Source organism: Pollicipes pollicipes, unplaced genomic scaffold (assembly GCF_011947565.3).
Source record: "Pollicipes pollicipes isolate AB1234 unplaced genomic scaffold, Ppol_2.1 Scaffold_4740;HRSCAF=5597_pilon_pilon_pilon, whole genome shotgun sequence".
In the NCBI taxonomy this organism is placed as follows: Eukaryota; Metazoa; Arthropoda; class Thecostraca; order Pollicipedomorpha; family Pollicipedidae; genus Pollicipes; species Pollicipes pollicipes.
In genome coordinates, this window is record NW_023596545.1 from 39,014,157 (window position 1) to 39,027,648 (window position 13,492).

At 57.3% G+C, this 13,492-nt stretch overlaps 1 protein-coding gene across 1 annotated transcript; it reads right to left on the reverse strand.

The window, feature by feature from the left end:
* Window positions 1–237: 237 nt before the first annotated feature.
* Window positions 238–12,518, reverse strand: LOC119098353 (snRNA-activating protein complex subunit 1). Its single transcript, XM_037221274.1, has 7 exons — window positions 12,499–12,518; window positions 12,076–12,228; window positions 11,524–11,677; window positions 4,649–4,820; window positions 2,053–2,175; window positions 1,120–1,256; window positions 238–354 (listed from the first exon to the last, which is right to left on the reverse strand). The coding sequence occupies exons 1-7, from the start codon at window positions 12,516–12,518 to the stop codon at window positions 238–240; spliced, it is 876 nt and encodes a 291-aa protein (XP_037077169.1).
* Window positions 12,519–13,492: the final 974 nt, after the last annotated feature.

Here is a 13,492-nt window from a genome sequence, read left to right on the forward strand (position 1 = left end):
AAGTGCTTTATGACCACAATCGCACGAAAGATTGTCGAGAAAAGAGCGTGAAGCGGGCTATTGGGAAAAAGCGATAAACAAACTTGTCCGAGGCAAAGCTCTTCAAGGAAAATAGCTATGCATAGCTATCATATTACAAAAGCTAGCATGCTAACTGGTAGCTATAACGCAACAGGCACGGTCATTCGTTCGAGCGAATGATAAAACTAAGCACCGGGAAATCGCGGGAATACGGGATCATGCAACGTATAGCAATCGGAAGACCAACGGATGGGACAGGACGCAGTGGCCGTCGCGGAGGATACAGAGCAGAGGGCCAAAACGGCGCACAGGCGCCTCCTGCAGGGCCTGCTTCTGAAACGACCCACAGGCGCCGCCTGCAGGGTTCGCTGAACCGGGAGCCCCTGCAGGGTCCATTTCTGAACCGGTTGCCGGTCTCGTCCGTCCACGTTCGTCAGCTTAGGGCGGCGCCGCAGTGATGTGATCGTTAAGCTCGATGTTATACTGGTTCACATGCAATGCTTAAAATGGCTCAAGGAAATACCATGCTATGGTATTTCCATGATATGTATATATGGACATGGTTCATGGAAACACCATGATAGCCATGACGCGCAGCACGTCACTGTCAGCTGGGCTCCTTTCGCGCACTGTATGGTTTTTCGTCAGAGCGGACAGTCAGAAGCGTCTGTGCTTTTCATGGCATTAATTGCCAAGCTCTAGCAGATGGACGCGCTATGAACGTATCTTCTTTATTTCAAAATGCACGCCAATAGCAATGATACACATTCGGGGGTCTGACCCCATAACCGGTGCCAGACACAACCCGAGTCACACACACAAAGGCCCGGGGCCGAGCACGGTGCATCACCGCCCCACCGCTGACCAGCCGCAGCGCCACGCGACGGCTCCAGCTCAGCGCGGCGTCCGCGCCCGTCTGCGGCCCCTGCCGCGCGGCGCCCTCACACTGGACCGGCCGCGCACTCCCTGCCTCCCGCCGGCCCTGGCCGCGTCCGGACTCGCCGCTCGTCCGCCGGCCGCCGCGGCCCGGCCCCGGGCGCCTCTGGCTCGGCCGGCACGCGCCCGTGTCGCACCCGCCGGCCGGCGACGGCGCCCCGCTCGCGAGGAGCGCGTCATGACGTCCTCGAGTGGCGACTGCTGGCTGCCAGCTGAGGTCTCGTCGTCGGACTGGACGGCGGCTGCTGGCTGGTGGAAGCGAGCGAACGCCCGCCCGCGCGCCTTCTCGCGCTGCTCCACTGTGAGACGGGGCCAGGCGTCAGAGGACGAACAGACAGACGAGTCGACAGACAGACGGGTCAAAAGACACACAGTCAGACGCGCTGACAAACAGACAAACAAAAAAGAACATCACATCTGCCCCCCCCCCCCCCTGCGCCACATGCGGACACAGGCGGACAGCGGACAGCGACAGACCTACCGACCAACCTTCCATGAATGAAGCGCACAAGTACGGGCAGGGTCTGTCAGGGTGGAAACCGTCCGATTCCTCGCCAACATCGCAGCCCATCCACCCTCTTGGTGCTCACTAAAGCCGCGCTACCGGGACAGCGCCTGGCTGTGTAAACAGACCGTGCACAGCCGGCGGCAGCTATGGACACAGATACACGGCAGGCGGCAGCCGTGACGCCTCACGCTCCGCTGTCCAATCATGTGTTCCGGCATCGATCTCGGCCCTCTGGTTGGTGGGCGGCGGCCGCAGGCTAGACCGCTGTCCGGGGCACACTCACGTATAGAGGAGGGGGTGGGCGGCGGCCACCCGCCAGACAGCTGTCCGGAGCACACTCACGTATAGAGGAGGAGGAGGTGGGCGGCGGCCACCCGCCAGGCAGCTGTCCGGAGCACACTCACGTATAGAGGAGGAGGAGGTGGGCGGCGGCCACCCGCCAGACAGCTGTCCGGAGCACACTCACGTATAGAGGAGGAGGAGGTGGGCGGCGGCCACCCGCCAGGCAGCTGTCTGGGGCACACTCACGTATAGAGCAGAAGGTGGGCGGCGACCACCAGCCAGACAGCTGTCCGGGGCACACTCACATATAGAGGAGGAGGAGGTGGGCGGCGGCTCCGGCTGGGGGCCGCCAGTCACCGTCTTCAGTCTGGAGCTGATTTCCTGCGCCACGTCCGTACCGAGTGTTGACAGGCGGCGGCCCGCGGCGCCTGTAACACGCCGCAGTGCGCAGAGCGCTTAGCTCGCTGCAGTCCAGCCCGGTCAGGTACAGAAATGAGCAGGCTTAAAGTTATGTGAGGAGAGCCTTACTTTTTTAGCTTTGGATCTGGCCTAATTCCCAAGTTTCCAAAAATTTACAGACAGGTTGCAAGGGGCACAGTGAAAAACAACTGGGATAATAAATTGAATTGGCGACTTGGAACATAGGGATAAGCTTAAGGCCTTGGATTTGAATCCAATGAAATATTGTGGACTTAAAGAGGATCTGGTAAGGGTATTTAAGATTATGAAAGGGGTGGACAAGGTAGATCTACTTGGAGCACTGGAAATTAGGCCGAGACTCAAAGGAAATCGGCTTCATTTAGCAGAATGTAGCAGTAACTACTGAGAGACAGATGCCATTTAATAAAAGTCGTGAATCATTCAAATGTACCGTCAAACGAATTGTAGAAAGTCGCTCTCTAGTAACATTAAATAATCATTTTGTCAAGTTCCATGGGTTAAAAGATCCAATTTGTAGCCAGAGTCTAGAAGGTCAGATTAGTTTCTGAGATGTGCATGGAACATGAGGCAGGCCAATCTCGGTGGGCCATTGTGGCGCTTTATTGGTCAGATGTCTTTAAGGTTTTGTGCTTTTAGTCACAAGCAGTGTCAACAGTTCGTGATGTCATCTTCTTTGTAATCCTTGACCGCTGGCCACATTTAGCATAACGTTGGTTAAGGTGTCCCATTCGAACAGCTGCTTAAAAAGTTCTTGATCGGATAAGCTGACCCGGCTTTATGTTCAGTAACGCTATCTTTTCATATGGAACATCATTCACTCTACGTGTTGTCATTTGTTTTTTCCGCTTTGGTATTCTTAAGATCAACGTTGTTGCAATCTATCATCCTCCGTTTCGGCCTTTCTCGTCGTCGACATTGATTTCGATGGGACTTTTCCCGGCCGTTTTCTTGTTGAATATTTTGACTCACGACCACCATCATTAACCACACACGGTATTTGGCCATGTGCTCGTCAAATCCAAATACACGGAGGGACATCACGTCCCCCTACAGGGAGGGGAGGGGAGGGATATTACGTCCTCACAGGGGAGGATCATGATGTCACCATTCAGTGTGGGGAGGGGTGCCGCACCCTCACATAGTGGAGGGGCGTCTCGTTCTGGTAGCGCGGGGAGGCACCAGTCCGGACACGGCAACACCAACAAACGACGCGGGGAAGCGGTCGTGTCTCAGGCCCGCGGCTGCCTGGCCGCGGGAAGACGGGCTGGGTGCACGTCTCTGGCCGTCCAGCACCACCTCAGACGGGGTGTACAGTCTCAGACCGTCCAGCACCACCTTGGACGGGACGGGGTGTACAGTTTCAGGCCATCCGGCACCACCTTGGACGGGACGGGCTGTACAGTCTCAGGCCGTCCGGCACCACCTTGGACGGGACGGACTGTACAGTCTCAGGCCATCCGGCACCGCCTTGGACGGGACGGGCTGTACAGTCTCAGGCCGTCCAGCACCACTTGGACGGGACGGGTGTACGTCTCAGGCTCCGCACCCTTGGACGGGGTGTACAGTTTCAGGCCATCCAGCACCACCTTGGACGGGACGGGCTGTACAGTCTCAGGCCATCCGGCACCGCCTTGGACGGGACGGGCCGTACAGTCTCAGGCCGTCCAGCACCACCTTGGATGGGACGGTCATGTACAGCCTCAGACCATCCAGCACAACCTTAGGCGTGACGAGGTGCTCAGTCTCAGACCGTCCAACAACACCTTAGACGTGACGGGGTGTACGGTCTCAGGCCGTTCACCACCACCTTAGACGTGATGGGGTGTACAGTCTCAGGCCATCCAGCACCACCTTGGACAGGACGGTGATGTACAGTCTCAGACCATCCAGCACAACCTTAGGCGTGACGAGGTGCTCAGTCTCAGACCGTCCAACACCACCTTAGACGTGACGAGGTGTACAGTCTCAGGCCGTCCAGCACCACCCTAGACGGGACGGTGGTGTACAGTCTCCGGCCGTTCAGCACCACCTCTGGTGTGACGGGGTGTGCAGTCTCAAGCCGTCCAGGACGTGACGGGGCGTACAGTTTCAGGCCGTCCAGGACCACCTCAGACGGGGTGTACGGTCTCAGACCGCTCGGTCTCGCCCACGACGACTGAGTTAGTCGGCGGGGCGCCATCCACCCGCCGGCGACAGTGCGGCAGCCAGCCGGGATATGCATACCTTTCAACGGTAATGTCAACAATGTGTCGATGAACTCATCCCAACTACCATCGAGTGTACAGCAATTACGCGCATACATGTTTCTGATGGGAGGAAGCCAATTGGACGCGTGCCACACATTGCGGTAAACTAGCGGTTGTGCGGCCTGCATCAGCCATACTTGCGCCAGTTCTCATGGGCGTACCACCAGTCATAGGCGCATGGCGGCAATGCCAGAGGCTAGAACGCTGCACGTACCTTGAAACAGTTCCCGTTTGATGGCCTCGTATTTTTCATGCAGTGTGGAGAGCTGCTGCAGGCCGCCGTCCTCCAGGTACTCGAGGACGGGGCTGGGCTCCTCCACGTCTGGCGCCTCCCGCTCCTCGCCCAGCTGGTCCATCACCCAGCGGTGCCGCAGTTCCGGCGCCATCTGTGAGCGCCAGGTCATCACGTGCGGTCGCCGTCGGCCGCAGGTACGCGCTGCTGGTGCGCAGTCGCCGCTGGCATACGCGCTCGCCCCTGATGTGCAGTCGCCGTTAGCACACGCGCTCGCCTCCTGATGTGCAGTCACCGCCGGCATGCGCGCTCGCTCCTGATATGCAGTCGCCGCCAGCACACGCGCTCGTTCCTGTCGTGCAGTCGCCGCCGGCATACGCGCTCGCCCCTGATGTGCAGTCGCCGTTAGCATACGCGCTCGCTCCTGATGTGCAGTTGCCGTTAGCATACGCGCTCTTTCCTAATGTGCAACCGCCGCTGGCATACGCGCTCGCTCCTGATGCGCAGTCGCCGCCGGCATACGCGCTTGCTCCTGATGCGCAGTTGCCGCTGGCATACGCGCTCGCTCCTGATGCGCAGTCGCCGCTGGCATTCGCGCTCGCTCCTGATGCGCAGTCGCCGCTAGCATACGCGCTCGCTCCTGATGTGCAGTCGCCGCCGGCATACGCGCTCGCTCCTGACGTGTACGCGATGCAGCTGCCGCACGTGTCAGATGGCATTCTAGCGCATGCCCAATATCCAACCATTGTTGTTTTCAGCACGGTGTAGTGGTGGCAACGTCGTGTCGTCCGTAACAACGCAAGCTGCCTTGGAGAGAACTTCGTGCCGCAGTCAAGACGTGCCCAGGTGGGGTAGTGAAATGCTTACATCGGCGATCGTAGCACCGATACTTTGTATGTTGGCGACAATGGTACCAGACAATGGTACTAAACAGAAATTATTGGCGACATCAGTATGGAGAATGCTGCAAGTGTCTCAACTTGAACATGCTCTGCTTCGATGACGGCTATACAGCCACTGAGCCTTCGCTGGCTTTTACCACATTCCACTGCGCGGGGAACGTTCCCCCAGCTCCACACCTGACGGGCTGGAGAAAAAACTCGACAACGGTGCGGTAGCCTCTAACAGTGCCCAGCACTCATCACACTGTTATTGTGCATCTATCACAGCCTTGGCCTATCAGACTCGATCAAACGAGGTCACACCACGCTTGTGCAGCTTCTGCGCGCTGCCCTCGGCGGACAGGGCATTGATCAGTTGGGCGGGAGCCGGAGGAGCGAGAGAATGAGGCGATAATGGCATCTCTGATGGCGGTGGAGGGAATGAAAGGCCACCCACCGGCTCATCTCTGATGGCGGAGGAAGGGACGAAAGGTCACACACCAGCTCATCTCTGATGGCGGAGGAAGGGACGAAAGGTCACACACCAGCTCATCTCTGATGGCCGTGGAAGGGACGAAAGGTCACACACCAGCTCATCTCTGATGGCGGTGGAGGGGACGAAATGGCACCCACCGGCTCATTTCTGATGGCGGTGGAGGGGCAAAAGGTCACACACCGGCTCATCTCTTCTGGCGTTGGGGGGGGGGGACGAAAGGTCACACACCGGCTCATCCCTGGTGGCGGCGGGGGGGACGAAAAGTCACACACCGGTTCTTCTGAACGCTGATAGAGGGGGCAATGAAGCACCATTTATTACAATTGTTGTACTCGACCGTGGGCACAAAATGACCGGTGCCAAACGCACACCCTTAAACACCAAGCCGCCAACACCTCTTGTACCCAATCTGGTTACAGCACTAAACGGTAGTTCAATTCAACGAACCAATCAGTGAGGAGCGTCGTGGGATTTGTGTTCAGATTTGTGTTCACTTGTGTTCTGTTTTTTTGAACCGCTGTAAATGTGAACTTACAGGCCCGGTGACAAAAAGCGATTGCAAATGATACCTGAATAAAACATATTTTTGGCTCACTTTAATATCTATCACATTGATAATACTTATGCTTATTGTTACTTTCATTACCATGATCTCAAGTCTTAGTTTCGCCATCAATCGAACTGACAAAACCTGGCGAGCAAGTCAGGCAAACCATTTATTTAACGACCAGCCGTGCAAAACGCACCTCAGTTTGCTACATCAACACAAACTACGTTCATTCAGCAGCAGTGTGACGCCTTGCGGAGCGAGACAGGGCAGGATAAAGGGCGGGGGGGGGGGGGGGCGCAGCCAGTGGAGGCGTCTGCAGACGGCTGACCCAGTCAGCGCCTGCTCAGCTCAGGACTGTCCGGAGCAGTTAGCCGCGACCAACACAGCACCGCTGGCGCGCCGCCATCGCTGACCGGCGGCCATCCCAGTTTAGAAAATCACGCCCCATCTTCCCTCAATTGACCGGCCCGACAAAGGCAGCTCGGTCTCTCCAGCATGACACGGGCGGCGGCGAAGCAGACCAGGCGATACCACGGGGCGGGGCGTGTCGGTCGGCACGCAGGGAGACAAAGCAGATGCTACGAGATAGGACGACGCTGGACCGCGATCGCATCACAGTTAAATAGCATAAAGCGAGCAGACGCAGGTTATAATAAACAGCACATAAGCGAGACAACACCATGGTACAACGAACTTATCAAGACCTACAGAGGAACAGAGAGCTTATAGGCATCTCATGGACGTGCAAGGACCACTGACGTCGGCAGCCTCTAAAACTCCAGTCATCTCTCTCGGAATTTCCAATAATTATCCAGGAACACGGAGGACACAAGAGAACACCGAAATACGAAAGCAACCAAGCAATAATGACAGATAATACGGGGGACAAAAGGGGACCATAGAGGCCATGATACGGACGTGATTAGCCACAGTGTTGCACAAATGTATCAGCGAGGCCCAGCACGTGCTTTACATTTGACTTTCTTGCCTGTAAAACGGCCTAGTTTGCTTGTCCGATTCCTTGACCGCCTAGTGCGGTCGTGAAGAGCCGACCAGACCACTTGTCGAGTTATCACGATATCAGTCAGAGAACAGTGTGTGAAGCGAGTGTAGTAGCCCGCCTCCCACTTGTCGGTAGCATCAGTTCTCTTGAATACTACGTCACGTCGCACCAACACGCACGCAATCATGCGAGCACACGTGTGTTCACGTGAGCCGTGTGGGTCACGGGAGGCAGACGCAGACGGGGATCAAGAAAGGGGTCACGACTGCGACCGAAATCCGCACAGAAACCCAGGCAGAGAGCGGGAGAGGGGGAGGGTGTGGGGGGGGGGGATGAGGCTAGATACGTCGAGTGGAATGCATTGGTCCTTGGTGGCTGTATTTTTCACCTGTTAAAGTTGCTTAGATTTAGCATGTGTTATTTTGGAAGTTTTAGAACCGGATGTGCCCCTGCATGTGTGACATTTGCTCAATTTGTGATATTCTGCAACGCGGAATGTGTAATCAGTGTGTTTGTCACGAGTTATACAAATCTCACCATGCATCGACATTTCCACCATTTGCATTTAACATTTCCTCGACAATGCAAATAAGACAAAAGAGAGGACAAAATCACCATCCGGTGGTCGTATCGTGTCCTGGCATGCCACCCTAAAGGTTCACCGTACTATTTAGGTGGTACACCGATAAAAAAATTACCAACAAGGTTAGTTGTAGACGAGCTGTTTGGCAGGCCGGCTTCTCGCCAACTGACCAGTTCGTTCGATCGATCAACTTAACAAAGATGCTTATGGGCGCTTAGGTTTTTTTTACAAAGGTTTCATTTTTCAGGGTGTTTTGACCGTGTTTCAAAAAACCGTGTTAAAACCGTGTTTCAACACACACACGTCATCTTTACTATTGGAAAATTGCTCAATGCTATGCGAAAAACACTGCATATTGGTGGGAAAACGTAAAAAAATCAAGCAGCAGTTGTTCATCTTAGGCAAAAGTCATAACCGTTATGATTTCTTCATTTTGTCAATATTTAGTGATTTTACAGAGGAGCAAGATGCTACGCAAGCAACTCATGCCTGCTATACCGTCTGTGACGACCAAGGGAAGCTTTTCCAAGGCTGAATTGGGAAATTTACCGGGGTCTTGCGACATCGGTCGTGCGAGAAAAAGAACAGCAAAATCGGCTTCTTGGAGTTTAAAAACACGTTGATTTCATGATATGAGACCACACGTTGGTCATAAGCCATTTTTAGTCATAGGTTAGTTCATAGTTAGGTCATAGCAACACAACATTTGGCAGCCGATCTCACGACGGCTAGTGCTATCCGCAAACTGAAACTTGGTCACGCTCAAGCGCAACCAACCTCGTACCCAGCAAAACCCCAGGTTTAATAAGCTTACCACCCGACAAACTTTGCGCTCAACAAAGAACACCGCAAGCAAGGCTGGAGATATGACAGATATTAATGAGACCTACACAAACGGCGAAGGGCGGCGGGGAGAAGCGGGCGGGGCAGCCGACAGCCGGCCGACTGTGCACCAATCACACGAGCCAGCAGCTGGCGGCACGTGTCTCCGTCGGATTCCCGTCGGCGGCCCTCAGTGCCGGGGTACCGGCCAGAGGCGACAGCTCCGGTGAGGGAGGACGGTCAGCGGCTCTCAGTGCCGGCCAGGGAGGCGACAACTCCGGTGAGGGAAGGCGACCAGCGGCTCTCAGTACCGGCCAGGGAGGCGACAACTCCGGTGAGGGAAGGCGACCAGCGGCTCTCAGTACCGGCCAGGGAGGCGACAACTTCGGTGAGGGAAGGCGACCAGCGGCTCTCAGTACCGGCCAGGGAGGCGACAACTCCGGTGAGGGAGGGCGAGACCAGCGGCTCTCAGCACCGGCCAGGGAGGCGACAACTCCGGTGCGGCGAGGAGGGCCGGCGTTTCTCGGTACCGACCAGGGAGGCAACAGCTCCAGTGTAGGGAGGACGACCGGCGCCTCTCAGTACCGGCCGGGGAGGCGACATCTCCGGTGCGGGGAGGACGGCCGGCGGCTCTCGACAGTCTCAAGGCACGACAGGCCCAGCTCCGGACCACCCAAACGGCGAGGCAGCGACAGCAAGCGTGTCGACACACAGCGCATCCGGACAGCACAGCAGCAGCAGGAGTGGCCGTTCTTTCACAACAACCCTGTCACGGGTGGCCTCAACTTAGGTCTCAGGAAGGTTTCAACACACGGCGGCGGTTTCACGTCCTGAAAATTAACTTCCTATCTTTTCTTCACGCCTGCGGCAGGATATCACCGGCAGCGGACGCCGCCCTGCCGCCGCCAGATGTCGTGCAGGGCGCGCTGCTGCGGCTGCGTGCCGCTGAAGACGGCCGTCCTGCTGATCGGTGCCGTGCTGCTCGCCGCCCAGCTCGCCGTTGCGTCGGCGGCGCTGACGCTCTCGTGTCAGCACCTGGCGCACGCCGGCGAGCTGCGCGCCGTCGGCCTGCTCAGCGGCGTCGGCGCGCTGCTGAGCGCGCTGATGGTGGCCGGCGCGCTCGGCCGCCGCCGCCGGCTGCTGCTGCCCTGGCTGGTGTGGCACGGCGCGCTCCTGGCGGCCGCCGCCGGCGCGCTGTTCGTGGTCACGTTCGTGGGCATGGTGACGCAGCGGGCCTGGCTGCTGGCCGGCGGGCTGGTGGGGCTGACCGCCGCCAAACTCGCCGCCCGCTGGCTCCAGCACGTCGCGCAGTTTTACCATGGCCTCAAGCCGAAAAAGAAGCGCCATCAGGGACTGGCCCGTCGGTTTAGGTCTTCGCCAATGGTATGGGGTGGCTCGTCTAACGCGCGGCTGGCACCGTTAATGGGCAAGCGGTGTGGGGATCAACTGGAGCTGGACGATGCTCGCTCGTTGGCACCGCCGCTTCTGAGTGATGCATCCCACACACCACCGCCGGCTTTGAAGGCTAGCCGACGCTCGGCCCCAGTGGTGACAGCGCCCCTCGCGACGCCGTCACCACTGGAACCACTGCCAGCAACAGTACCTCTCATGTTATTCACGGTACTACCGGGCCCGTGTGATCGGTCACTCCCAGCACAGCACGCGGGGACCAGATCCACCCGCGCACCAGCTTCTGAGACCGGATCGTGTCAGCTGTCGCCAAACAAACAGGCTGGATTTCTCACAACATCCCCAACTCTGCAGGGCGGATCTCCCATGGCGTCACACGATCCGGAGGCTAGATCCCTAACGGTATCATGGACTCTGGAGACCGGCTGCCTCCCGACGCTGCCGACTACGGAGGTTTGAGCCCGATCCCCACGTCTGGCGCTGACAGTCCCAGCCTGTGAGGACCACCCTCGAGCCTGACGCCTGGAGAACGCTCCGCTGGGACCAGCCGACGCCGGCCGCCCGCACTCGACTCAGCGACGGCCGGCCCAGTTTCCGACGGCCACTAAGCGACAGGCGCAGCCCACAGGCGCGCCACCGCCCGAGCTACAGGGCCTCGCTGCCGGCCTGCAAGCGGCCCGGAGCGTCATACCGGACCGGCGCACCCGGGCCGTTGGTCCGGCAACACGGGGCCCTATCACGTCCCGACCTGACCTGAACTGACGGGGCAGACTGGCCGCCGTGCAGGGAATCGCTGCGTGCGGGGAGGGGGGTTACCGGCAGACGGCAGAAGACCTTTCCCCGCCCGCATTCCCGGAGAGGCACGGGCAGGATCAGTGCGTTTGTGGAAGACTGCAGGTCTTCGCTGGTCTTGAGCAAACCGAGCACGTCGTTAAAAGGCATTCATGTATTTTGACCTCGTGTTTTGACGATAAATACACTATCACGAGATTCATTAACTGCTATTTGAAACGAGTATATCCTTCTATCAGAATGTCCATGTAAACCGGTTTGTTCCTGAAGACACATTTCCAGTTCAATCAGCCCTGGCGGAGACAAAACGGCGAGCTTACCTCGTGCTGGTGAGCTACGAAGACGAACGCGCCCATGTGGAAGAGCTGGTATATGACGAAAAGGGCGTCGTGGTGGTCATCGGCCTTGGCCCGGTCTCGAGTCGTCTTCAGCTCGGCCAGCGTTTGCGGTGTGACCCGGATCAGCACCAGCTGCCTGCGGCACGGGCCGACCGGTGCCGTCAGGGGTCGAGGCGCTGGAACATCCCAGCAGGCCGCGCGGCGGGCCGGGCCGAGGTGTCGCGGCCGAGGCGCCACGCCGCACCCCACAGTCCCCAGCGGCCGGCAGGGCCACCGCTCGTGCGCACACGCCCGGCGTTCTCCGGGCACGGCCGGCAGTCCGCGGTACAGCAACTCACCGCACGGCTCCGGCCCGCGGCGGCCGGGCCGGGCCGTGCGCCGCCGGACCCGCGAGACACGGGCTCGATCTCCGCGGCCCGCCACGGGACTCATTGCTGGTCCGCAACCCGACGACCGAGGCCGTCGCCTGCGCGAGAGCGCGCACCACTGGACGATAGAGCACGCGCCAGCCCGGCCGCAGCGGCAGACACTGACCTGGCCGCCTGCGGCACCTTCATGTAGATGCCGTACAGCAGGTAGAGCGCGCCCACTTTCCTGGTCAGCTGCTCTGCAGAAACGAACAAGTTTACCACGATCTTCAGGAACTCTTGCAGGTATTCGATCAGCTCACAGATGTAAGGCCGCCCACTGTGGAAAGAACAGCCACTCTACAACTTGGCATAGGTGCTACCCGTGGGTGGAACACAATATGAACTGTAAACAAGCCACGGACAATGTCGCACGGTTTCTCAATCATAATTTTCAGACAAAGGCCTATTTTGGGTTCAGTTTGCATCTAATGATACAAATAAGCTAACATGGCAGATCGGTAACTCTTTGGGCTTTCAAACAGCCTGAGGCAAGCTGCATCAATTTGCATTGTATAACCAGTATGATGAAATAACTCAAGTGAGATACCTCAGCATGTACGAGAACATTTTTTCTCTCCAACAAGCGGCAAAGTCCTGAAACCGCATTGAGTTCTTGGACTCGAAGAGTTCTAGCAGGGCCACGCAGTCTTCCTTCACGCCGTGGACAATGTTGAGCCTCCTCGACCGCGCTGTCTCGGGCGGCTCCCTGGAACACACCCAAACGGATCCTGCCAGCCCGCACCAGACAGCTCCACACACACTTCATCGCGCCGACGGATGGCCTTTGTACAGGGTCCACTGACCTGTTGTGGTCGATGGAATACTTCGCGCGGCTCCTACGGGGCCACACGGCAACCGGATTGGAGCGGGCCTTTTCAGACCTGTCTCCCTCCCCTCCTATCGAGGGCGTAGTTGCTTACTCAGTCGAGGGGCATTACCTCCCGAACCGAGAAAAAGGGGGCCAATTTATGAAAAACTGATTTTTTCCTTGAGTTGGGGAACTGCAAGTCATTCATCCCGCCTATCGGCCTCTTATCTATCCTTGCTTCAAAATAATATATCCGTCCTCAGATATATCAAAATGTCATCAAGTGATAGTCCGCAAAGTGTTCAAAACATATTTTCGCGGAGTCTGCTTCAAAATTCTGCTCTAAAGCCACAGAAATCCCGAGACAAAGCAATCGGGGCAAAAATAGCGTGAACGCTTAACACGTACACCTTCAATACTAACCGCGTGATAACCCTGCCTTAACACGCCCGGGTGGCCGGTTGGATACCCTTCGCTCGGGGTCAATTTGACCCACTGAAATCTCAGGAACTAAGAGGGCTAGAGGCACCAAATTCACAGGGTGTGTTGACCTGTACGTGAACTCACTTAGATCAAAGTTTGAGGTTCGTAGGTGATGACCTTCGTTTCAAATAAGGTAAAACAAGGTCAAATTCCAGGTTGGTCTCCAAAGGGCCCCTTGAACCCAGACAACTGTTCTAAGCAAAAGGTCACATGCTCATTTAGGATCAGTGACCTTGTTTGACATTTTGAA

Excerpts from the sequence above, each read along its gene's own strand:
- LOC119098353 (XM_037221274.1), bottom strand. The coding sequence starts at position 12,518 with ATGTTCTCGTACATGCTGAG. Across the intron at positions 11,678-12,075 it reads AAGGTGCCGCAGGCGGCCAG|GCAGCTGGTGCTGATCCGGG; the intron begins GTCAGTGTCTGC and ends CCCGTGCCGCAG. Across the intron at positions 1,257-2,052 it reads CACCTCCTCCTCCTCTATAT|TGGAGCAGCGCGAGAAGGCG; the intron begins GTGAGTGTGCCC and ends CCCGTCTCACAG.